Raw genomic sequence first — 22,146 nt, 5'->3', positions numbered from 1 at the left:
AGGTCACTGCTTTTTACAATCTTCACAAATCCAAGCTGGGGAGGGGAGTTATCACAGGAGGAGAAAAGAGGCAGAAGCTGATTAAGGGACAGAGGAGCGCAGGCAACTTAATACACCCTCCCCAAACTCCACACACAGCAGGCATTAGGTGACCAAGTTGTTTCACACACCCACACCACCTAAAACTCACCCGGGGCTTGGGGCTCGAATCTAGAGTGCAAGGGGAGGGAGGAAGAAAGAGTGAGAAAAGAAAATGGAGGATCCAGAAAGAGAAGGGAATCCAGGAAGTACTTCCTTGCGGGTACTGAAGAGATGACAGGTGGGGTTATGGGATAGGTGCTAGAGGCGGGGGTCCCAATCCCTAAGCATGACCTCAGTAGGGGTCAGAGATTACCTACCTGCAGTTTGATCCTCGGTGAAGTCACACTGCTCAGAGAAGAGGGGAGCGGTCAGCATCTGAACTCCAAACCCCCAAGCTTCTATCCCAGTCCCACAAACTGAACCACTAACTCCTGTTCCATGCTGGGGACTCACTCACTTCCCGGCAGGACAGGCCCCCAAACTTTCCAACCCCACCTCCGACCTTCCAAGCCCTCAGGTTCCCTTTGCAAGCCCCTACCCCCGACTTCCCGCCTCTTGCCCCACATCCCGCTCATCCTTCCAGGCCCCGGGCCCCACCATCTTGACTGCTCTGCGGGACCTTTTCCTGCAGTAATGGCTCCGGCTCCCGGCCCAACCCTAGTCTTCGTGCGTTCCAATGACGTCACCCTCAGCTGATCCGGCCAATAAGAATCCTGGTCTGGCCTTATGCAGATAATATTGCTACATTAGTAATGAGGTGGGCGGGGCCCGCTGCTTCTCCTTCCTCTAGAATAGCCCTACCTGAGGGGAAGAAACTGCAGAAGTGGATCGGGTAGGGCACAAGGATTCTGCTCCTCCTTGCAGCAGGAAGATCAGAGGATATCGGATTGGGGAGAGGAGAACCCTCCCTTCCCTCCCCACCTCTGAAGAAAGCAAGAGTCGGACGCCAAAGGAGGGTTGAACTGTGTCTTTATTTTGAAACAATAGGTGGCCTCCCAGTGGCAGGAACGTGCTTCCGCCTGCCGGGGAAGGGGGGGAGGGGCAGTGTCCGGCCCCACTGCATCTGTGGAAAAAGATGAAAGTTGCCAAGGCCTGTCGCGCTCGCGCCCCAGGACATGAAAACGCACTTCCCTACTTTTCTACCCAGACTGAGGGAAGGATAGGAAACTTGCCTCCCCAGTCGGAGTGGGAGGGCTCAGACGCTTAGGATGTGCTTCAGGAAGGCTGCAGAGAGGAAGCAAGAGGGGTTCAGAAGCAGGCCCTTGGATAATCCATCTGATTTTAGATAATCCAGGCCCTTGGTCCCCCCACCCACATACCGCGAGCCTTCTGCCTCCTCTCCCCTGTCCCCTCACCTTCGTAGTTGATGCAGCCATTGCTGTCCTCATGTCCTGCCAGAACAGTCTCCACCTCCTCTTCGGTCATCCTCTCTCCTGAGCCACACACACAGCATTTTAGTGCCTGCCCTCCCTCCCAAACCAGGCCACTCTCTTCTGGATGATAGCTTCTCTTCTCCCACCCTTGAATACTTGGTTCATAGCAACAGAACCCCGAAGGAATCCTCTCCTTGTAATGCTAACACCTTGAATGTGTTCCTCCATCTTGCTTTCCATTTCACCTGCATGAGCTCTGACAGAGGGAAACTGAATTCCAGAGAGTTAAGGGGCTACCAGATCACAGAGCACAAGCATCTCTTTCACAACAGAAAATCAGCTCATCCCCTTTCCTCTGTCCTTTGGGAGGCATCCGCATCTACCCTCACTTTACCTTCTGTAGGAAGAAGCCCTTTAGATTCTGCCCCCTCTGACCTTCCCAGTCTTCTGCCCATGACCTACAGGACCATTATTCTTCCCTGGCTCTGCCTATTTGGCTAACCTTCTTGGTCCACCCCCTTCTCTCCAACCCACAGGAGTTCTGGTCCTTGCCTCACCCAGGGTAGTGAGGACATGTCTGAGCTCTGCTCCCATGACTTTGCCGTTCCCCTCTTTGTCAAACACCCGAAGGCCCTCCAGGTAGTCCTCATATGTGCCTTGGCCCCGGTTTTTGGCTACCGCCTGGAGCATGGGCAAGAAAGTTTCGAAGTCCACACGCCGGGACTTCAGCTCTGGAAGTTAGAAAGGGGAGGGAGAGGTCACTGTAGAGTCACCTTGGACCCAGCTCCCGTTCCCACCACGAAGGCTTTCATTCTGTTCAACATCCAGGATGTTTTTCTATCTTGTGTTTGACAGTTTTTTAAGTCCAGAGACCCACCCCAGCATCCTTTGCGACCTTGCCAACATTCCTCAGTTCCACCACCACATTGAAAACTCGCACTGTTCCAGGCATCCCCCTCACCATCACTCTTGGGATACCCCAGGACCTTGAGCACCTCGGCGTTGGTGGGGTTCTGGCCCAGGGCCCTCATCACGTCCCCACACTGGCCATACAGGATCTTGCCATCCCCCACTCGATCAAACAGCTCAAAGGCCTCCTTGAACTCTGAAGTATAAAGAGCGGGTCAGTGTTGACCAGAGGTTCCCATCCACCCCCCACCCCCACCCCCCGACAGAAAGTAGGTTCAGAAACTATGTGCTAAAGCTGGGCAGAATAGGAGACACAAAGACGACTAGCATGGAAAGTTTTAAGGTTGGGACCGGAGTTAGGGGAACAGAAAAAGGATCTGACCATGGGCTTGGGACTAGACAGTGGGGCTTAAGGGACCAGCTTCTCCTCACCCTCCAGCTGGTCCTTGTTAAACTCGATCTGTGGAAGAAAAGAGCAGGTGAGGAGGGATGACAGGGCTCATTCAATCTGTTTCCAGCACTCCTCCCAACCAACTGGCAGCCACTTCTGGGGAGGGGCCCAAAGAGACCAGGCTGGGAGCCCAGCCACCTCAGTCCCATTCCCAGCTCTGGACCTTGGGAGAATCCCAAGAGGAGGAATTATGGGGGGAGGGTTTCCTGGGAACAGGGTTAATCCCATGCCACCTGTTCCCCTCCCTCCAGTGCCCTGAGCCCTGCATCCCTCACATAACTGGGGGCTGAACAAAGGCTAAATTTACCCCTGGCCCCCAGCTGTGATTGTCTAACAAGTCTGTCCTTTTCAGCCTTCCCTCCTGGGGTTCAGAGCTGTGGCTTTTAGAATTGAACAGTCAGTCAGGCACAGGCAGCAGCTCCCTCCCTTCACCTTGAAATTGTCCTCAGAACCCAGATGTTCCCCATGTCACAATCCCTGCCTCCAGCAAGGGGGTCAGAGAGAGAGAGAGAGTGTGTGTGTATGTGTGTGTGCATGTACCCACACACATTATAGTTTATAGGGAGAGAACAATAAAGACAACATCAGAGTCATAAGCCTGATGCTTTCAAATGGGAGACTGAGAGGAATCTCCAATATCATTCCAATGCTGCTGACTCCCTATCTTCCAGATACCCCAATCCCCTAGGCTGTTTCCCACCCTGTACCACCCCTTCCAAATTCCTTCCTCACTTTCCTGGGACTCACCACCACTTTGGAGAGATCGATGGGGGGCTCCTGGGTTTTCTGAGGGGCTGGAGGGACAGCTGGTGCTGGTGCTGGTGCTGGCTCAGCCTTGGTCTTGGCTGGAGGAGCCCCTGCTGCTGGTTTGGCAGCAGGCTTGGAAATAGAGGGTCCTGCTGGTTTCTTCATAGGAACATCCTTCTTGGGAGGCATGATGTCCGGTGGCCAAAGGACAGTGTGCCGATGGGGGCACCCATCTCTGTTTAAATAGCCAGGGAGTCTGGGATGTCAAGGGGCGGGGGCAGGGGCAGGGAGCCAGTTGGCGGTGGGGAGGGTGAGATAGAGGAGAGATATGCTGGCCTGTCCTGGACTCCTATGGTTCAGGACTCCTGCCCCAAGGTCTTCTCTTTTCTGTTCACTCAGCCCCAAATGCAGGCCAGAACAATGGCCCCTTTGGGGGCAGGGGACGGAAGCCAGAAACTTCCCAGAATGGGGGAGTTAACCTCTGGGATAAGGATAGGATGCTTGCCAGTGACAGACATTGATACAGGGGTGAAGCAAAAAAGGGGATCCAGGCATTCCAGGCCTCAACCCCCTGGCACAGAGTAGCCCTTTTTTCTAGTAGCTTTAGACTCTTCAAGGCTGAGGCAGGGAGGGAGGCCTTATGAACTGGAATTGTTAAAGTGGGGTCTGTGATGGGCACCTGGTTGGTTCAGTCCATAGAGCATGTGACTCTTGATCTGGGGGTTGTGAGTTTGAGTCCCACATTAGGTGTAGAGACTACTTACAAATAAAATCTTTTTAAAAAATTTTTTTTCAACTTTTTTTTTTTATTTATTTTTGGGACAGAGAGAGACAGAGCATGAACGGGGGAGGGGCAGAGAGAGAGGGAGACACAGAATCGGAAACAGGCTCCAGGCTCCGAGCCATCAGCCCAGAGCCTGACGCGGGGCTCGAACTCACGGACGGCGAGATCGTGACCTGGCTGAAGTCGGACGCTTAACCGACTGCGCCACCCAGGCGCCCCAAAAATAAAATCTTAAAAAAAGGGGGGGGTCCAAGAGCAGTAAAAGGTGGGAAAAAAGCCTCTCTTACCACAGATGAGGAGTAGGGGTAGTTGACCCCACAGTCTATTAATCCCCAATACCTACAGTCCCTGTCCCCCTCCCTCCCAGCCCAGAACTGGAATTGTGCACAATATAGATAAAGAATAGTAATAGAAAGAGGAGTGTGACACCCCCATTGTCTCCTGTTCCTAGGATTGTCTTAAGGATGAGGGTGGGGGTCAGGATCTGGCTTAACGCCCACCACCCATACCTTTTTCCACAAGCCCATGGTTATGCAAGTCAGACAAAGGCAGGGTGCCTGCTGAACCTACAGGGATTCTGTGGTGCACCTGAAGGGAAGGGTAGGCCCTGAGACCCAAAGGGCCTAAATTCTAAAATCTTTAATCTGAAAGGATGTGGGAGGTCCTATGGGCTCCACGGGTACTCATCTCCCAACCAAAGGGACAATAAAAACCCTGACTCTGGGGCTAGCTTCCAAACCTTGCTGGGGACACTAGAGTAGGGTCTAAGTCAGAGGCCATAGGTATACAGGAGGTGTTGCTAGCTACTTTTGTTCTAGGGGTAAGGAAGAAAAGGATTTAGGCAGCATTCCGAGGAAGATAGTGATTCCACGTAGATCCTGGGGTTCAGAGAGTTGGCGCCCGGTCTTCCACTTGCAAAAATGCGTCTGAATCTCATTACTGAACATTGTCCCATTTTAGAAAAATCAGAATCATTCCACCCTTCCAGAATACATCACAGTCACACACACACACACACACACACACACACACACACACACGAACACGCACACCTTCAATAAAGGTTAAATGAAAGGAAAGAATCCCTCCCCAGCTGCCAAAAACTCACCCTGCGGGATCCAGGTAAGGGCGGAGGCGGGGCGCTGGGAGGCTGCGGGTCCCGAAGGGTTAACCCCAGAGGCCTCGGAGCATGCCGGGAGTCGTAGTCCTCGAACGCCCGCGGGCTCACGGGATGCGCTCGCGGGCTCACGGGATATGCCTCTCTCCAGCTGGAGAAACACGCCCAAGCAGTGGCTTCCGGCAGGTGGCAGCGGTTGGTGATTCAAGATCTTTTGGCGCCCTTCTTGTTCCGGACCTAAAAGGCAATGAGCAATTTACAGACCCCTCCCCTGACCCTAAAACCGTGCGACAACGCCCCCCCCCCCCCCCCCCCCCCCCAGGATATCTCCCTTGTTTACCCGTGAGTTCCCCGCTTAGTGTGGGCTGGGATACTTCCCTTGATCCGCCGGTGGGAGAACGCCGAACCGGGGGGAAGGCTGAAGCCGCTGCCGGCTGGATGGAAGGCACAATGGGAAGCAATGCCGGGAGAGAGGGGTGCGGTCTCCTCTTACTCTTGCGATTTGGTAGAGAGCAGAGGCTACTGAGTTGCTGTGTGTCTTGGAACAGTACCTTCAAAGTTTTTCTTTTCTTCTGTTCCTTCTCTTTTCACCTTCTTCCTCTTCCTCCTCCTTTTTTTTTTTTTTTTTTTTTTTTGAAATGAGCTGGTAGTTGAAGTATAGGTTAAGATTTGGAATTAAGCCTGGTCTCCTGCCTCAGTTTCTCCTGAGGTGAAGTTTCTCCATACAGCGGACGCGTATGCATCCGGCACCCCATCGGGACCTCACGGGTCCGCCAGGAATTGGAGGGCTGAGCCCTCCAGCCCTTCACTCTGTGACACCTCTGCCAGCATTGGACATCTCATTCCCCACACCATTATCAGAGCACCCTCCCCACCCCTCATGCTGGGAAAGAACCAACCCAGTTAGGCCCCGAGTCTGTAAAGGTCGTGGCCGCGCCATTGGTGCTGGAGGCTGGGGCTACGTGGGCGTGCAGACAGAGGATCAGAGTAGAAAGCCCCTAAGAGGTTGGGAGGGTGAGGCCTAAATGAACTTCACCGGCAGTAGTAAGTGGTGTTTGTTGGTTGGGGAAAGCTGCTCCGAAGAGTACTACTCTTCTATGGCTTGTGTAACAGAAACCACAATGATGATGAAGGGGGGATATTAGCAACTATCCCCGGAGGCGTCCAGCAAGCCCTTACTGCTCAATTGAGGGGCTAAATTATCTCCTGTAGCAAAGAGGGAGCTAAGGAAAAATGAGCTCAAGACTACTCCGCTTAGATTGGAATCCAGGTTCTGCCAGGTATTTGCTGATAAACTCCAGCAAGTTTAGTTATATCTGTGTGCCTCAATTCCTCCATTTGTAAAATAAGGATAGTAGTACCTACCTTATAGGGCTGTTGGGAGGATTAGATGTGTTAATATCTGTAAAATAGAAGAGCCTGGTACAGAGTAAGTAGCATATAAGCGTTCGTGAAATAAATGTCCTTTAATCTTCCTAACATATGAAATAGTTGGCATTTCCCCATTTTACACCCGTAAAGGATCATTAGTAGGCATGAAGAGATGGAGCAAGAAGAAATACATTTCTCATAAGTGTTTGGTTACAAGGCTGGGGAAGAACTGTATTACAGATGCCTTTTTGTGTCCTTCAAAATGTCTGCGGTAGTTGATTTGGAGGAGGTAGTTTATCTGATTTTTTTTTTTTTCCTCTTCCTCTTGGTCTGTCTGTAGCCTTCTTTGGCATTTTGCCAAGTTAAAGCAGTTATGGCATCATCTGACTTTCTGGCATTTTTGTCTGCTTTATAGAGAAGTAGAGCAAAGAGAAAAGATGAGGACTCTTGGCAAACAGATTGGAGGACTGTCCTTCATTTTTTGTACTATTCTTGTCTTTTAATCATAAATAATGCAAACTGAACTGAACATGATCTTAACTCGGCATAAGTGATCTATACAGCCTGTATGTGGATTTTCTGTGACAAATCTGTTTTTTCTCGTGTAGCATGTGACTAATATGGTTTTTTTTTTTTTTTTTTTTTGGATTGCATATTTATTCTAAGATTAGTTTGAACATAATTGGGAAGGGCACATCTTTAAAAGAAAAATGCATATTAAAAAACCTAATAGTACAGGGCTACTGGGTGGCTTAGTGGGTGGAGTGTCTGACTCTTGATTTTGGCTCAGGTCATGATCCCAGCGTCATGGGATTGAGCCCCAGCATGGAGCCTGCTTGAGATTTTCTCTCTCCTCCAACCCTGACCATCTTCCCTGCTCATGCTCTCTAAAAAACAAAACAAAAAAAGCAAAACCCTAATAGAACAACTTTAGGAATCATACAGCACTATAGATCTTCAGTTACTTGAATAATTGTGGTTCACCCTGTAGAGCTTAATTGTAATTATGGGTTCACCCCATAGAGCTTAACTAGCTCTTTAAACACTAGCTAATGTGTTAAGATGCATAATCATTTAGGAAGAGAGAACATTATTTCCTATGTAAATGGGAAAGAATTTGTTAAGAAAAATATCTTCGGTCCTTTGGCATTTTGACCAGGAAGTGGTATTCATGGTAACCCATAATAGAAAGAAGGAGGATAAAAAGAATGTTTTATGGTAGATGGGTAGTTTATAAAGTCTTTTCCAAGACCCGTTTTTATAGGCCCAGACTAGATGCAAGATACAAGCAGAAAAATAAATTTGTATGCTAAGTTTCATTTTTTTAATGTTCTAAGACAGTGGATCTCAGACTTAGCTGTTCTTCAGCATCTCCTGGGAGCTTTGTAAACAGACAGACTTCCAGACTGCCCCCAAAGATTCTGACTCTAGGTCTGTGTTAGGGCCTGGGAATCTATTTGGAATCTTTTTAGCTACTGGGAAGGACAGAGAACAAACTAACATAGGTAAGTACAGCTTTAATAAGAGGAGTGATCTTTCAAAATGTACGTTTGATCATGTCATCTACCTAGAATCCATCCATGTATTCTGATAAAGACTAAATCTTTAGTTGGCCCACAAAACCCAGCAGTGGTGTACCAGCCACACCTACTATCTTTCAGATCTTCAGTGTCATGTTGCCTTTTCTCAGGTTGTTGCCTCTGTCTTTTAAGTCTCTGTCACCTCTCACTACCAACACACATACACTTTCCAGGGCCAAGCAGAGTACAGTGCCTGGCATGTACTGGGCACTCAACTATCTGTAAAATGTATGGCTATCTGACTGAAAGGGAAGAGTCAAGGATGGACACTGATACTACTAAGTTGATAAGGAGATGGATTGGGGATTAGGGATATGGAGAGAGATCCCATGTATTTTTGCCACGTATTAGAATATGAGATGATTAATTTGCTAGAAGAGGAAGTAGGAATAGGGTGCCTGGGTGGCTCAGTCGGTTAAGCGTCGGACTTCGGCTCAGGTCATGATCTCATGGTTTGTGGGTTCGAGCCCCTCATTGGGCGCTGTGCTGACAGCTCAGAACCTGGAGCCTGCTTCAGATTCTGTGTCTCCCTCTCTCTGCCCCTCCCCTGCTTGCACTCTGTCTCTCTCTCAAAAATAAATAAACATTAAAAAAAAAAAAAAAAAAAGGAAGTAGGAAGAGATAGCTTGAGACAGTAGTAAAGGTTTGAAATAGGTGCTATGAAAAGTGGGAGACAGTTTCCTGGAAACCATTCACAAATACTCATTTGACATTTACTGAGTGCCTAGTCTGTGTTCTTACATAAACTTGCTGAGCAGCATGGAGGGTGGGTGTACTAGGAGATCATGAATTTGTAGCGATACCAATTCATGAGGCAGTTACTTCCTCCTTCCAGCAGTACTCAGCTGCTTGGATGATTGAGCCAGAGCAAAGAGGCAGCTGGCATGATAATGGGTTGGAGTTTTGTGGAGTAGGGATGATGGATGAACACAGAGGCAAGGAAGTTGAGAGTCTGAGTAAAAGAGGGTTTGTGGTCCAGGCCAAATAGAGGAGTGAGTATAAAAGTGGCCTATTAGGGCCTCTTGGCTGGCTCGGTGGGTAGAGCATGTGGCCCTTGATCTCAGGGTTGTGAGTTCAAGCCCCACATTGGGCATAGAGCTTACTTTTTAAATTGTTTTTCTAAGTTTGTTTATTTATTTATTTTGAGAGAGACAGCACAAGCAGGGGAGGAGCAGAGAGAGAGGAAGAGAGAATTCCAAGCAGGCTCCACTCAGCTAGCGCAGAGCCAAACATGGGGCTCAAACTCATGAAACAGACCTGAGCTGAAACCAACAGAAGCTTAAACACCTGAACCACCCAGGTGCCCCATAGTAGAGCTTACAAAAAACAAAACAAAACAAAACAAAACAACTAAGAAAAAAAGGAAAAAAAATCCTATTAGATTGAGAGAATGTAAAAAGTCACTAACAGGCTTGAGTCTCAATGAAGTTGAAGAAGTAAGATGGTTGGAGATCTCAGAGCTGTAGTTGGAGAAAATAGTGCTTTTGAGATGAAAATTTCAAAGGACATAGAGGAAGACAGGAACTAGGTTGAGTCGCCATGAAGTGAATGATTGAAAGGGTAGGGAGGTGAAGATATTTGGATCTGAGGAGAACGTGCCTTATGGCTTTTTCAATTGCAAGTAGCAAAAAATCTGACTAAAACTAGCTAACCAATAAAGAGGATTTATTGGCTTATGTAACTGAAAAGTCAAGAGGTAGGATGGGTTTCAAGTTCATTTTGATCCAGGGGTACCTGGGTGGCTCAGTTAGTTAAATGTCCAACTTCAGCTCAGGTCACGATCTCATGGTTTGTGAGTTTGAGCCCCACATCAGGCTCTGTGCTGACAACGTGGAGGCTGCTTGGGATTCTCTCTGCCTCTCTCTCTCTCTCTCTCTCTCTCTCTCTCTCTCAAAAATAAAAAGTTCATTTTGATCCAGAATTTAATGACATAACAAAAGGATCCATTTTCTAATTTTCTTGCCACTGTCCTCCCATTTGTTAGCTTCTTACTTGGGTTCCCTCCTGTAGCCATATCTGGCTAGGTTGCACAGGTATCATATCCTTATACCACAAGAGGAAGAAAGCGAGCTTTTTTTTTCTTTTTAAGTTTGGAAATATTTACTTACTTATTTATTTATTTATTTATTTATTTATTTATTTTTAAGTAAGCTCTATGCCCATTGTGGGACTCGAACTCAAGTGAGACCAAGTGTTGAACGCATTACTGACTGAGCCAGCCAGGCACCCAATTTTTTAAAACAATCATTCATACATTTATTCACTCATTCAGTATTATTTTTTTATTTTTTAAATTTATTTTTTGAGAGTGAGAGACAGAGTGTGAGCAGGAGAGGGTCAGAGAGAGAGGGAGACCCAGAATCTGAACAAGGTTCCAGGCTTTGAGCTGTCAGCACAGAGCCTGACTGTATTTACTTATCTTTAAGTAGGCTCCACAACCAGTGCAGAGCCCAATGCGGGGCTTGAACTCACAACCCTGAGATCAAGACCTGAGTCAGACACTCAACCCAATGAGCCATTCAGACGCCCCAAGAGTTCCTTTTTTTTTTAATGGCTACGTAATATTTCACTGTATGTATGTACCACATGACCTTAATTTATAAAATATATATTCCTGTAATCATGTTAGCTTTTCCTCCTTGTGTTAGCTCGTGGTCTTAAAGAAGGCTCTTGCAGCTTCAGGCATCACATCCTTCCAACAGTGACCCAACCAGAAAGGAAGGAGGCAATGAAGGCTTTCTTCTGTTGACACTCCAGTCCCCACATCTTATTGACCAGATCTGGGGTCACACAGAGCCACCCCAAGTTACAGGGGAGGCTGGGAGAGAGTATACAACAAAGAGGATCATGATTAATTCTCTAAGGCTGGCACACTGCCACCAGGAATTCTCTGGGATTCTGTATGTGGGTAAGGGGAAAATGGCTGTTGGGTAGGCAACTGTATTGCCACACCCAGTTAACTACGGCACTTTGGGCCAGTAAAGGCACATTTCAAGAGTAGTATTTGCAAACATCCGTGACAGTGTACCCATATGTAGTTGTATCTGCCTTTCTCTGGAAGAGGCAGGCATCTTGTATGTGTTAGTAACCAAGACCAGCTGTTTGAGAAATAACAGATGTGCATTTATTTACTTCTTGTGATTAATGACCCTTAATTTGTTCCATCTTCTTATATATTAAGTACAACAATGTACTGAATTATGTTTCATCTTGCATTTAATATGTAAATCAATACCTCCCTTATATATCCTGAACTAGAAAAGGTTAGGAAAGATTAGGGACCCTTCAGGGATGGGAGAATTTGTGCCATGTCCTCTAGTTTTCTGGAAATGTAATTACTTGAAGTGATGAACTAGGTCAAGAGTGCTTCTTCAAATCACACAGTGCAAGATCCCTGTTTATATTATCTGAAGCCAGCTAGAACAGCGGGCCTTGGGCCATATGCCCAGTATTGAACAACTAGACCAGAGACTTTATTTATTATTATTTTGATGTAATTTATTGTCAAATTGGCTTCCATCCAACACCCAGTGCTCATCCCAACAAGTGCCCTCCTCAATGCCCATCACCCACTTTCCCCTCTCCCCCACCCCCCCATCAACCCTCAGTTTGTTCTCTGTATTTAAGAGTCTCTTATGGTTTGCCTCCCTCCTTCTCTGTTTGTAACTTTTTTCCCCCCTCCCCTTCCGCCATGGTCTTCTGTTAAGTTTCTCAGGACCCACATATGAGTGAAAACATATGATATCTGTCTTTCTCTGACTGACTTATTTCACTTAGCATAATACCTTCCAGTTCCATCTACGTTGCTGCAAATGACAGGATTTCATTCTTTCTCATTGCCAAGTAGTATTCCATTCTATATATAAACCACATCTTCTTTATCCATTCATCAGTTGATGGACATTTAGGCTCTTTCCATAATTTGGCTATTGTTGAAAGCATTGCTATAAACATTGGGGTACATGTGCTCCTGTGCATCAGCACTCCTGTATCCCTTGGGTAAATTCCTAGCAGTGCTATTGTCGGGTCATAGGGTAGTTCTATTTTTAATTTTTTGAGTTACCTCCACACTTTTCCAGAGTGGCTGCACCAGTTTGCATTCCCACCAATAGTGCAAGAGGGTTCCCTTTTCTCCACATCCTCGCCAGCATCTATAGTTTCCTGATTTGTTCATTTTAGCCATTCTGACTAGTGTGAGGTGGTATCTCAGTGTGGCTTTGATTTGTATTTCCCTGATGATGAGTGACGTTGAGCATCATTTCATGTTGTCTGTTGGCCGTCTGGATGTCTTCTTTGGAAAAGTGTCTAGTCATGTCTTCTGCCCATTTCTTCACTGGATTATTTGTTTTTCAGGTGTGGAGTTTGGTGAGTTCTTTATAGATTTTGGATAATAGCCCTTTATCCGATATGTCATTTGCAAATATCTTCTCCCATTCCGTTGGTTGCCTTTTAGTTTTGTTGATTATTTCCTTTGCAGTGCAGAAGTTTTTTATCTTGATGAGGTCCCAATAGTTCATTTTTGCTTTTAATTCCCTTGCCTTTGGAGATGTGTTGAGTAAGAAATTGCTGTGGCTGAGATCAAAGTGGTTGTTGCCTGCTTTCTTCTCTAGGGTTTTCATGGTTTCCTGTCTCACATTGAGGTCTTTCATCCATTTTGAGTTTATTTTTGTGTATGGTGCAAGAAAGTGGTCTAGTTTCATTCTTCTGCATGTTGCTGTCCAGTTCTCCCAGCACCATTTGCTAAAGAGACTGTCTTTATTCCATTGGATATTCTTTCCTGCTTAGTCAAAGATTAGTTGGCCATACATTTGTGGGTCCAATTCTGGACCCTCTATTCTATTCCATTAGACTATGTGTCTGTTTTTGTGCTAATACCATACTGTCTTGATGATTATAGGTTTGTAGTAGAGGCTGAAGTCTGGGCTTGTGATGCCTCCCACTTTGGTTTTCTTCTTTAGTATTACTTTGGCTATTCGGGGTTTTTTGTGGTTCCATACAAATTTTAGGATTGTTTGTTCTAGCTTTGAGAAGAATGCTGGTGCAATTTTTTAAAATGTTTTATTTTATTTTTGAGATAGAAACAGAGCATGAGCAGGGGAGGGACAGAGAGAAAGAGACACAGAATCTGAAGCAGGATCCAGGCTCCGAGATGTCAGCACAGAGCCCAACGTGGGGCCTGAACTTGTCAACCACGAGATCATGACCTGAGCCGAAGTTGGACGCTCAACCAACTGAGCCACCCAGGCACCCCAAGAAGAATGCCGGTACAATTTTGATTGGGATTGAATTGAATGTGTAGATTGCTTCCAATAGTATTGGCATTTTAACAATATTTATGCTTCCAGTCCATGAGCACGGAATGTTTTTCCATTTCTTTGTGTCTTCTTCAATTTCCTTCATAATCTTTCTATAGTTTTCAGTGTACAGATCTTTTACATCTTTGGTTAGGTTTATTCCTAGGTATTTTATGGTTCTTGGTGCAATTGTAAATGGGGTCGGTTTCTTTATTTCTCTTTCTGTTGCTTCATTATTGGTGTATAAAAATGCAACCGATTTCTGTACATTGATTTTGTACCCTGCGATTTTGCTGAATTCATGTATCAGTGCTAGCAGACTTTTGGTAGAATCTGTTGGGTTTTCCATGTAGAGTATCATGTCATCTGCGAAAAGTGAAAGTTTGACTTCTTCTCTGCCAATTTTTATGCCTTTTATTTCGTTTTATTGTCTGATTGCTGATGCTAGGACTTCCAACACTATGTTAAACAACAGTGGTGAGAATGGACATCCCTGTCATGTTCCTGATCTCAGGGGGAAGCTCTCAGTTTTTCCCCATGAAGATGATACTAGCTATGGGCTTTTCATATATGACTTTTATGATGTTTAAGTATGTTCCTTCTATCCTGACTTTCTTGAGGGTTTTTATTAAGAAAGGATGCTGTATTTTGTCAAATGCTTCTTCTGCATCTATTGACAGGATCATATGGTTCTTATTCTTTCTTTTGTTAATGTGATGTATCACATTGATTGATTTGCAAATATTGAACCAGCCCTGCAGCCCAGGAATGAATCCCTCTTGATCATGGTGAATAATTCTTTTCATATGCTGTTGAATTCGATTTGCTAGTGTCTTGTTGAGAATTTTTGCATCCACGTTCATCAGGGATATTGGCCTGTAGTTCTCCTTTTTTGTCGGGCCTCTGTCTGGTTTGGGAATCAAAGTAATGCTGGCTTCATAGAATGAGTCTGGAAGTTTTCCTTCCATTTCTATTTTTTGGAACAGCTTGAGAAGGATAGGTATTAACTCTGCTTTAAATGTCTGGTAGAATTCCCCAGGGAAGTCATCTGGTCCAGGACTCTTATTTGTTGGGAGATTTTTGATAACTGATTCAATTTCTTCACTAGTTATGAGTCTGTTCAAATTTTCTATTTCTTCATGTTTGAGTTTTGGTAGTGTGTGGGTGTTTAGGAATTTGTCCATTTCTTTGAGGGTTGTCCAGTGTGTTGGCATATAATTTTTCGTAGTATTCCCTGATAATTGCTTGTATTTCTGAGGGATTGGTTTTAATCCATTTTCATTCATGATTTTTTTCTATTTGGGTCCTCTCTCTTTTCTTTTTGAGAAGCCTGGCTAGAAGTTTATCAATTTTGTTTATATTTTCAAAAACTAACTTTTAGTTTCATTAATCTGTTCTACTGTTTTTTAGATTCTATATTGTTTATTTCTGCTCTGATCTTTATTATTTCTCTTCTGCTGGCTTTGGGGGTTTTTGCTGTTCTGCTTCTAGTTCCTTTAGGTGTGCTGTTAGATTTTGTATTTGGGATTTTTCTTGTTTCTTGAGATAGGCCTGGATTGCAATGTATTTTCCTCTTAGGACTGCCTTTGCTGCATCCCAAAGGGTTTGGATTGTTATACTTTTCATTTGTTTCCATATATTTGTTAATTTCTTCTTTCTTTGTTAATTGCCTGGTTGACCCATTCATTCTTTAGTTGGATGTTCTTTAACCTCCATGTATTTGGAGGTTTTCCATATTTTTCCTGTGGTTGATTTCAAGTTTCATAGCATTGTGGTCTGAAAGTGTGCAAGATATTATCTCAATTCTTTTATATTTATTGAGGGATGCTTTGTGACCCAGTATGTGGTCTGTCTTGGAGAATGTTCCATGTGCACTCGAGAAGAAAGTATATTCTGCTGCTTTAGGAAGAAAAGTTCTAAATGTATCTGTCAAGTCCATCTGTAGACCAGAAACTTTAGACATGTAATTTCCTCTGCCCTGTGTTCTTTGGGTTTCCTTCCTTAAGTTTCTGGGTCGGGGGGAGGGCAACTGAGACCTCTGGCTCATGACCAAGGCTTAAGAATCCTCTTAGGTTGATGGGAAGGAAACAGAGATGGCAGAAGAACCAGCAGCAAGTACAAAAGAGTTATTGAAAAAATAGGAGCTGAGTTAGTAGATGGCATGAAACTTAAATTCAGCTTTTGCTAATAAGGTGAAATTGACAACTCCTTGTGGAACTGAGTTTATAAATGCTTTTTTATTCCCCCCTGAGCCTTTCCTCTCCTCCTAGTGGACAGACAGCCTCCTAAGGTTTATATTCTTCCAGAGAAGATGATAAAGCACCCCCACTCCCAATGCAGTTATGAAATCTCCAAGTTCCTAGTCCACTGACCCTGTTTTCAGTAATTCACTGTTTGTCCACTTCACTCTCCTTTCATGTGGTACTTAGAACAGATGGGAGGCACCTGGGTGGCTTAGTCGGTTAAGCATCTGACTTCGGCTCAGGTCATGATCTCATGGTTTGTGAGTTTGAGCCCTGCATCGGGCTCTGTGTTGACAGCTCAGAGCCTGGAGCCTGCTTCAGATTCTGTGTCTCCCTCTTTCCCTTTCCCTTCCTCACTCTCTCTCTGTCTCTGTCTCTCTCCCTCTCAAAAATAAACATTAAAAAAAATTTTTTTTTGAAACAGATAGGGTACAGCTTCTACAGCTTGCATTCTAGGCAGCGTCCCAAAAGAGGAAGAGTTAAAAGTGAACATATATGAATGGTTGTAAAATATTTCTCATTTTGCTGCCCATCAGGTAGGCCTGAAGCCTTTTTGGATATGGCTAACCCTGCTACTAAGACACACTTTGAGCCCATGCTGTAGCACAGAGCTTCCAGGTTCACTGGCTTTAGGACTCCTTTCCCTGGAGAGCCCATGAGATCATAATGGTCAGCAGACAATAGATGGGTAACAGACTTGATTGGAAACTCAACAGTAGCTACTTCACACAGGTTCCTTGACCACCCTCAACAAAACCAACATTCTTTTTTGTTTTGTTTTAAAATTTTTTAATGTTTATTTTATTTCTGAGGGGAAGAGAGAGAGAGCAAGCATGAGCGAGGGAGGAGCAGAGAAAGAGGGAGACACAGAATCCAAAGTAGGCTCTATGCTCCAAGCTGTCAGCACAGAGCCCGACGCGAGGCTCAAATTTACAAACCATAAGATTACGACCTGAGCCAAAGTCGGATACTTAACTGTCTGAGCCACCCACATGCTCCAACAGAACCAACTTTCTTGGTGGCCACAACCACACTACATTCTGACCACTCCTTAAACTGGCATGGTTCATAAATTGAAAGGCTTTTTAAAATTTTTAACTTTCATTTTTTCCCGTTTTACTTAAAAACATTAACATTGATGTATGACATTAAATTAGTGTCAGGTATACAACATAATGTTTCAATAGTTGTATACATCTCAGAATAATAAAGTAAGTCTTGGGGCCCCTGGGTGGCTCAGTCAATTAAACTTCCAACTTTGGCTCAGGTTGTGATCTTGCATTTCACGAGTTCGAGCTCCACATTGGGCTCTGTGCTGACAGCTCAGAGCCTGGAGCCTGCTTCAGATTCTGCATGTCTCTGTCCCTCTCTCTCTCTCTCTCTCTCTCTCTCTCTCTCTGCCCCTCTACCACTCTTTCTCCCTCTCTCAAAAATAAATAAAAACATTTAAAAAATTATAAAGTCTAGTTAACATCCATCACCTTACATTATTACAAAAAAGGTTTTTTCCTTGTGATGAGAACTTTTAAGATCTCTTCTCTTAGCAACTTTCAAATATACGATACAGTATTATTAACTGTCATCACCATGCTCTACATTACATCCCCAGGACTTAGTTTTTTTTTGTTTGTTTGTTTTGTTTTTTAAATATTTTTTAATGTTTACTTATTTTTGACAGAGAGAGAGAAAGAGAGAGAGAGAGACAGGACATGAGCGGGGGAGGGGCAGAGAGAGAGGGTGAGACAGAATCCAAGGCAGGCTCCAGGCTCTGAGCTGTCAGTACAGAGCCCGACGTGGGGCTCGAACTCACAGACCATGAGATCATGACCTGAGCCAAAGTCGGACGCTCAACCAACTGAGCCACCCAGAAACCCCCCCACCCCGCCCAGGACTTAGTTTTTAACTGAAAGTTTCTTTTGACCACCCTAACCCATTTCTCCCATCCCCCAACCCCCAACCCCCACCTCTGGCAATCACCAATTAGTTTGTTCTCTTTATCTATGAGCTCTTTTTAGTATTATTAGTATACTAGATTCCATATATAAGTATGATCACTTAGTATTTGACTCATTTGACTTAGCATTATGCCCCTGAGGTCTATCCATGTTGATATAAATGGTAAGATTTCCTTCTTTTTATGGCTGAATAATATTCCATAGTGTGTGTATACACACACATGCCATGCACATGTGCTACATTTTTTTATCCATTCATTCTTCAGTGGTCACATAGGTTGTTTTCTTGTCTTGGCTGTTGTCAGTAATGATGCAGGGACTATAGGGGTGCAGGTATCTTTTTTTTTTTCACTTTTAAAATCATCTTTATTTTGGTTGCAAAGACACGCTTTACTTAATATTTTATTTGTTCCCATTTGGAGTCTCATAGCTTGCCATGTAAAACACTGACTTCACTATCAAACTGCTATATAAGAACATTGTTATAAAATACAGACTATAAAGTAAGACAATCTTCTTTACAGTATTCAGATTAGTGCATCAAAAACAACATTGATTTTTTTTTTTTTAATTTTTTTTTTCAACATTTTTTTATTTATTTTTGGGACAGAGAGAGACAGAGCATGAACGGGGGAGGGGCAGAGAGAGAGGGAGACACAGAATCGGAAACAGGCTCCAGGCTCCGAGCCATCAGCCCAGAGCCTGACGCGGGGCTCGAACTCACGGACGGCGAGATCGTGACCTGGCTGAAGTCGGACGCTTAACCGACTGCGCCACCCAGGCGCCCCAAAAACAACATTGATTTAAAAAGGCAAGTGGTTAATTGGCAAACATCCACATTGTTTTCTAATGAAGGATGGTACAAAATGGTATGCAGGGTAAACATTAAATTTTAAGTGTTAGTGCTCAAAAACAATAATTCTGGGAAAGTTGCTCCCCAAAAGTAATTCTGACCCAAGGATACATACACATGTAGCCATAATTCTGAAGGATTTCAGGGAAGGTAATTAGTTTTCCATCCTAATAGCTATGAAAGTACACAGCAGAATAACAAGTTGGATCTCCAGATTTCTAACATAGTATGAACTCATTTTTCATACTCTTCCTCCAAATTACATTAAACATTTACAGTGACTACACATACCCCAGCAAACATCAGACTTAAACAGGTCCTATGCAAAAACAATTATCCTTAGTGTTTTACTAGGCAATCTACAGCAAATGTTTAGTGTATATACATCAGGAGGATGAGATATTCTAGGAAATTACTCACTGATTTCATTTAGACTGAACAAAGGTCTTAAGAGAAAACCAACAATAAAAGTTAAATAGATAATTTGTGCTGTTATGAACCAGAAAACGAAACAAAACAAAACACCACAAACAGGTGGGTTAACTTTAAGTTATTGAGAATATTTCCTCTGCTGGCCCATATCAAAATTAAATTTGAGATTTTTTATTGAAGTCACACAAATCTGGGTGCATGTCACTCTGTGACAAGAGACAGATGCACACAGAACACACACACACACACACACACACACACACACACACACCTACCTTTAAATTTACTGATTCCAAAAGCTAAGTCACCAGGGCAAATAAATTATAAATGAAAAGCATATACATTGTGGACAAAACCTCAGAGTTACTAGATTGAAAAGCATGGGAGTTATGCCAGCAGTGATACTGAGAAAAACTTTCAGTATTAGAAAATATCAGATTGAATCCAAAAGAAACTTCCCCCTGCCAAATAAAAATGACAAAGTATGGGAGCTATCCTTTATGCAATAGCTTTAAAATAATAATAATGTAATAAACCATGATTACAGGAAATTTCGTACATAATTTGAGAATGTAGTGCAACAGTGTGCTCCTTTATAATTCAGCCTTTCACTCTCCATACGATGAGACCGAGAATTACAAGTCAGATGACAATGATAAAAATGATGATGCACAGGGTTTTTCTGGATTTGTGCTGATATTCTGCTGCTCTTGACAGCTGCTGGTTTGCTTGCTGAACGTGCACCTCCGCGTTTTCCACGTTGGCTTCTATGCTATTACATCTCCTTGCTCGTGAATCATCATTCCCAAATCTTTAAATATTTCATTAATATCCATAATATCAGCTTCAAGTTGCCTAATAGAAGGTTCTCTCTCATGAATAAGGCAGAGGTCATCCTCTGTAATTTCTTCATTCTGCACCTGCACCTGAGGTTGAGCTTGCCTTCCCAGGATACAAGATTCCTTTCCTTTGAGCTGTCCTCAGGAAAACCACCAGATACTCTAGAACTGGCTCTTACTCGAGCAACAAACTCTTTCTCTTTCGCAGCAGCTTCCCTCTGGACCTTTTGAAAGTTTGTCAGTGATGTCGTGAATTGAGCCACTAAGCAATCCTTCTGTATTTTCCTTTGACGCTGTTCGCTGGGGGTGGTGGGCAGGGATCCAAACTCTGGTCTCTTTGGCAAGTTGGGTAGTATACTGCTGCTTCTGTTGCAACATTGTGTGATCCTCTGGATATTGGAAGAGATACACTGGGCCAGTAGGGCAGGGTCACCACCAATACCCGGAGTGTAAGACATAGCTGATTTGCTTATTCACTAATTTCATCAAATGTCACCTAAGCAGTCACCCCAACCTCCTCGGCTTCCTCCTCCTCCACTGGCCCCAGGCACCCACCGGCTCCAGAGCCCCCAGCTAGATTCTCAGCTGATAGGTATCTTTTTGAGATAATCATTTGATTTCCTTTAGATATATACCCAGAAGTGAAATTGTTGGATCACATGGCAGTTCTGTTTTTAATTTTTTGAGGATCCTCCATTGCTGTTTTCCCTAGTGGTTGCACCAATCTATATTCTACCAACAGTATACAAGGGTTCCCTTTTCTCACCAACACTTACTACCTCTTTGTCTTTTTGATAATAACCATTCCAACAGGTATAAGGTGATTGTGGTTTAAATTTGCATTTCCCTGGTGATTAGTGATCTTGAACATCTTTTCAGATACTTGTTGGCCATCTGTATGTCATCTTTGGAAAAATGTCTTTTCAGAGCTGCCCATTTTTTAATTGGATTTTTTTGTTTTTTTGTTTGGTTTGGTTTTTTTGCTATGGAGTTTTGTAAAAGTTTTTTTTTTTATATATTTTTATATTAACCCCTTATCAGATATATGAATTTGCAAATACTTTTGCCATTCAGTAGTTTACCTTTTCATTTTGTTGGTTTCTTTTGCTTTGCAGGAGCTTTTGATGTAGATGATTATTTTTGCTTTTGTTGCCTTTACTTTTGGGTGTCATATTCAAAAACAACGTTGCCAAGATCTATGTCAAGTTGCTTATCGCTTATATTTTTTTCTAGTTTTTATGATTTCAGGTCTTATATCTAAGTGTTTAATCCATTAAAATTTTTTTTTTTTTTTTTTGAGAGAGAGAGCACGAGCAGGGGAGGGACAGAGAGGGAGAGAATCCCAAGCAGGCTCTGCAGTCAACATAGAGCCTGATATGGCCCTTGAACTCATGAACTGTGAAATCATGACAAATCAAGAGCCAGCTGAGCCACACAGGTGCCCCGGAGAGAATCTTAAGCAGCCTCCACGCTCAGCGAGGATCCCAAAGTGGCGCTCAGTCCCATGACCCTGGAATCATGACCTGACCTGAAATCAAGAGTCAAGGGGCACCTGGATGACTCAGTAGGTTAAGCGTCCCACTCTTGATTTTGGCTCAGGTCACGATCTCACGGTTTGTGAGATTGAGCCCTACATCGGGCTCTGTGTTGACAGTGTGGAGCCTGCTTGGAATTCTCTCTCTCCCTCTCACTCTGCCCCTACTGAGGTGTATTTGCTATCTCTTCCTCAAAATAAATAAAAATAAACTTAAAAAAATCAGACGCTCAACCGACTGAGCCATCTAGGCACCCTTAGGCCACTTTAAAGAAATACCTATATTAGTATCTTTCACTAACCGAAAGAATTACAAAGGGGATTTTTGCTTTTATGAAAAAATGAAAAGCAAAAATGGTGTTCAGCTTTTGTTTTGCAGTGAGCTATTATAGGGGGAGCGGGCATCCCAAGCAGGGAGAACCAAGCTTCTTCCCTGGGAACTGTACTCAGCATCAAATGGCCATAGCTTTGAACTATAAGCGTCTGTGCATTATTTCAATTTATTTTGTGCATCTGTTTGCAAGATGTGCCCTCAAGGGTCAGAGAAGCCTAGAAGAGACTATTTTTGGGGTCTGGGAATTCT

General features: G+C 44.1%; 2 protein-coding genes and 1 pseudogene across 3 annotated transcripts in view; all 3 read right to left on the bottom strand.

Annotated features, from left to right (window-relative positions):
* The window catches only part of MYL6 (myosin light chain 6), a 2,759-nt gene extending 1,992 nt beyond the window's left edge, over positions 1 to 767 (bottom strand). Inside the window, exons 1-2 of one of the 2 annotated variants that reach the window (XM_049627391.1) lie at positions 679 to 767; positions 399 to 426 (exon numbers count right to left, since the gene is read on the bottom strand). In XM_049627391.1, coding sequence (XP_049483348.1) covers positions 399 to 426; positions 679 to 681 — 31 coding nt within the window. In that variant the 5' untranslated portion in view covers positions 682 to 767. The remainder of the gene's footprint in view (positions 1 to 398; positions 427 to 678) is intronic. The other variant, XM_049627392.1, reaches the window with a different exon arrangement.
* Positions 768 to 1,033: 266 nt separating this feature from the next.
* Positions 1,034 to 5,742, bottom strand: MYL6B (myosin light chain 6B). The gene is made up of 8 exons (XM_049627382.1): positions 5,454 to 5,742; positions 3,562 to 3,796; positions 2,796 to 2,823; positions 2,416 to 2,559; positions 2,012 to 2,185; positions 1,437 to 1,514; positions 1,254 to 1,305; positions 1,034 to 1,144 (listed from the first exon to the last, which is right to left on the bottom strand). Exons 2-7 carry the CDS (start codon positions 3,748 to 3,750, stop codon positions 1,277 to 1,279), a joined length of 642 nt encoding a protein of 213 aa, XP_049483339.1. The 5' UTR covers positions 3,751 to 3,796; positions 5,454 to 5,742; the 3' UTR covers positions 1,034 to 1,144; positions 1,254 to 1,276.
* Positions 5,743 to 19,322: 13,580 nt separating this feature from the next.
* LOC125919222 (syntaxin-7-like) lies at positions 19,323 to 20,926 on the bottom strand (annotated as a pseudogene).
* Between the last annotated feature and the right edge of the window lie 1,220 nt (positions 20,927 to 22,146).

Source organism: Panthera uncia, chromosome B4, assembly GCF_023721935.1.
Source record: "Panthera uncia isolate 11264 chromosome B4, Puncia_PCG_1.0, whole genome shotgun sequence".
NCBI classification, from domain to species: Eukaryota; Metazoa; Chordata; class Mammalia; order Carnivora; family Felidae; genus Panthera; species Panthera uncia.
The sequence above is the reverse complement of the archived record's forward strand: the minus strand, read 5'-3'. Positions and strand labels throughout refer to the sequence as shown.

What these genes read in the sequence shown, in the direction of transcription:
- MYL6B (XM_049627382.1), bottom strand. Translation starts at nt 3,750, where the DNA reads ATGCCTCCCAAGAAGGATGTTCCTATGAAGAAACCAGCAGGACCCTCT. An exon ending in ACATGTCCTCACTACCCTGG is followed by an intron (nt 1,515 to 2,011) that starts GTGAGGCAAGGA and finishes TGTGTGGCTCAG; the next exon opens with GAGAGAGGATGACCGAAGAG. An exon ending in TGGCTGCATCAACTACGAAG is followed by an intron (nt 1,306 to 1,436) that starts GTGAGGGGACAG and finishes TCCTCTCTGCAG; the next exon opens with CCTTCCTGAAGCACATCCTA.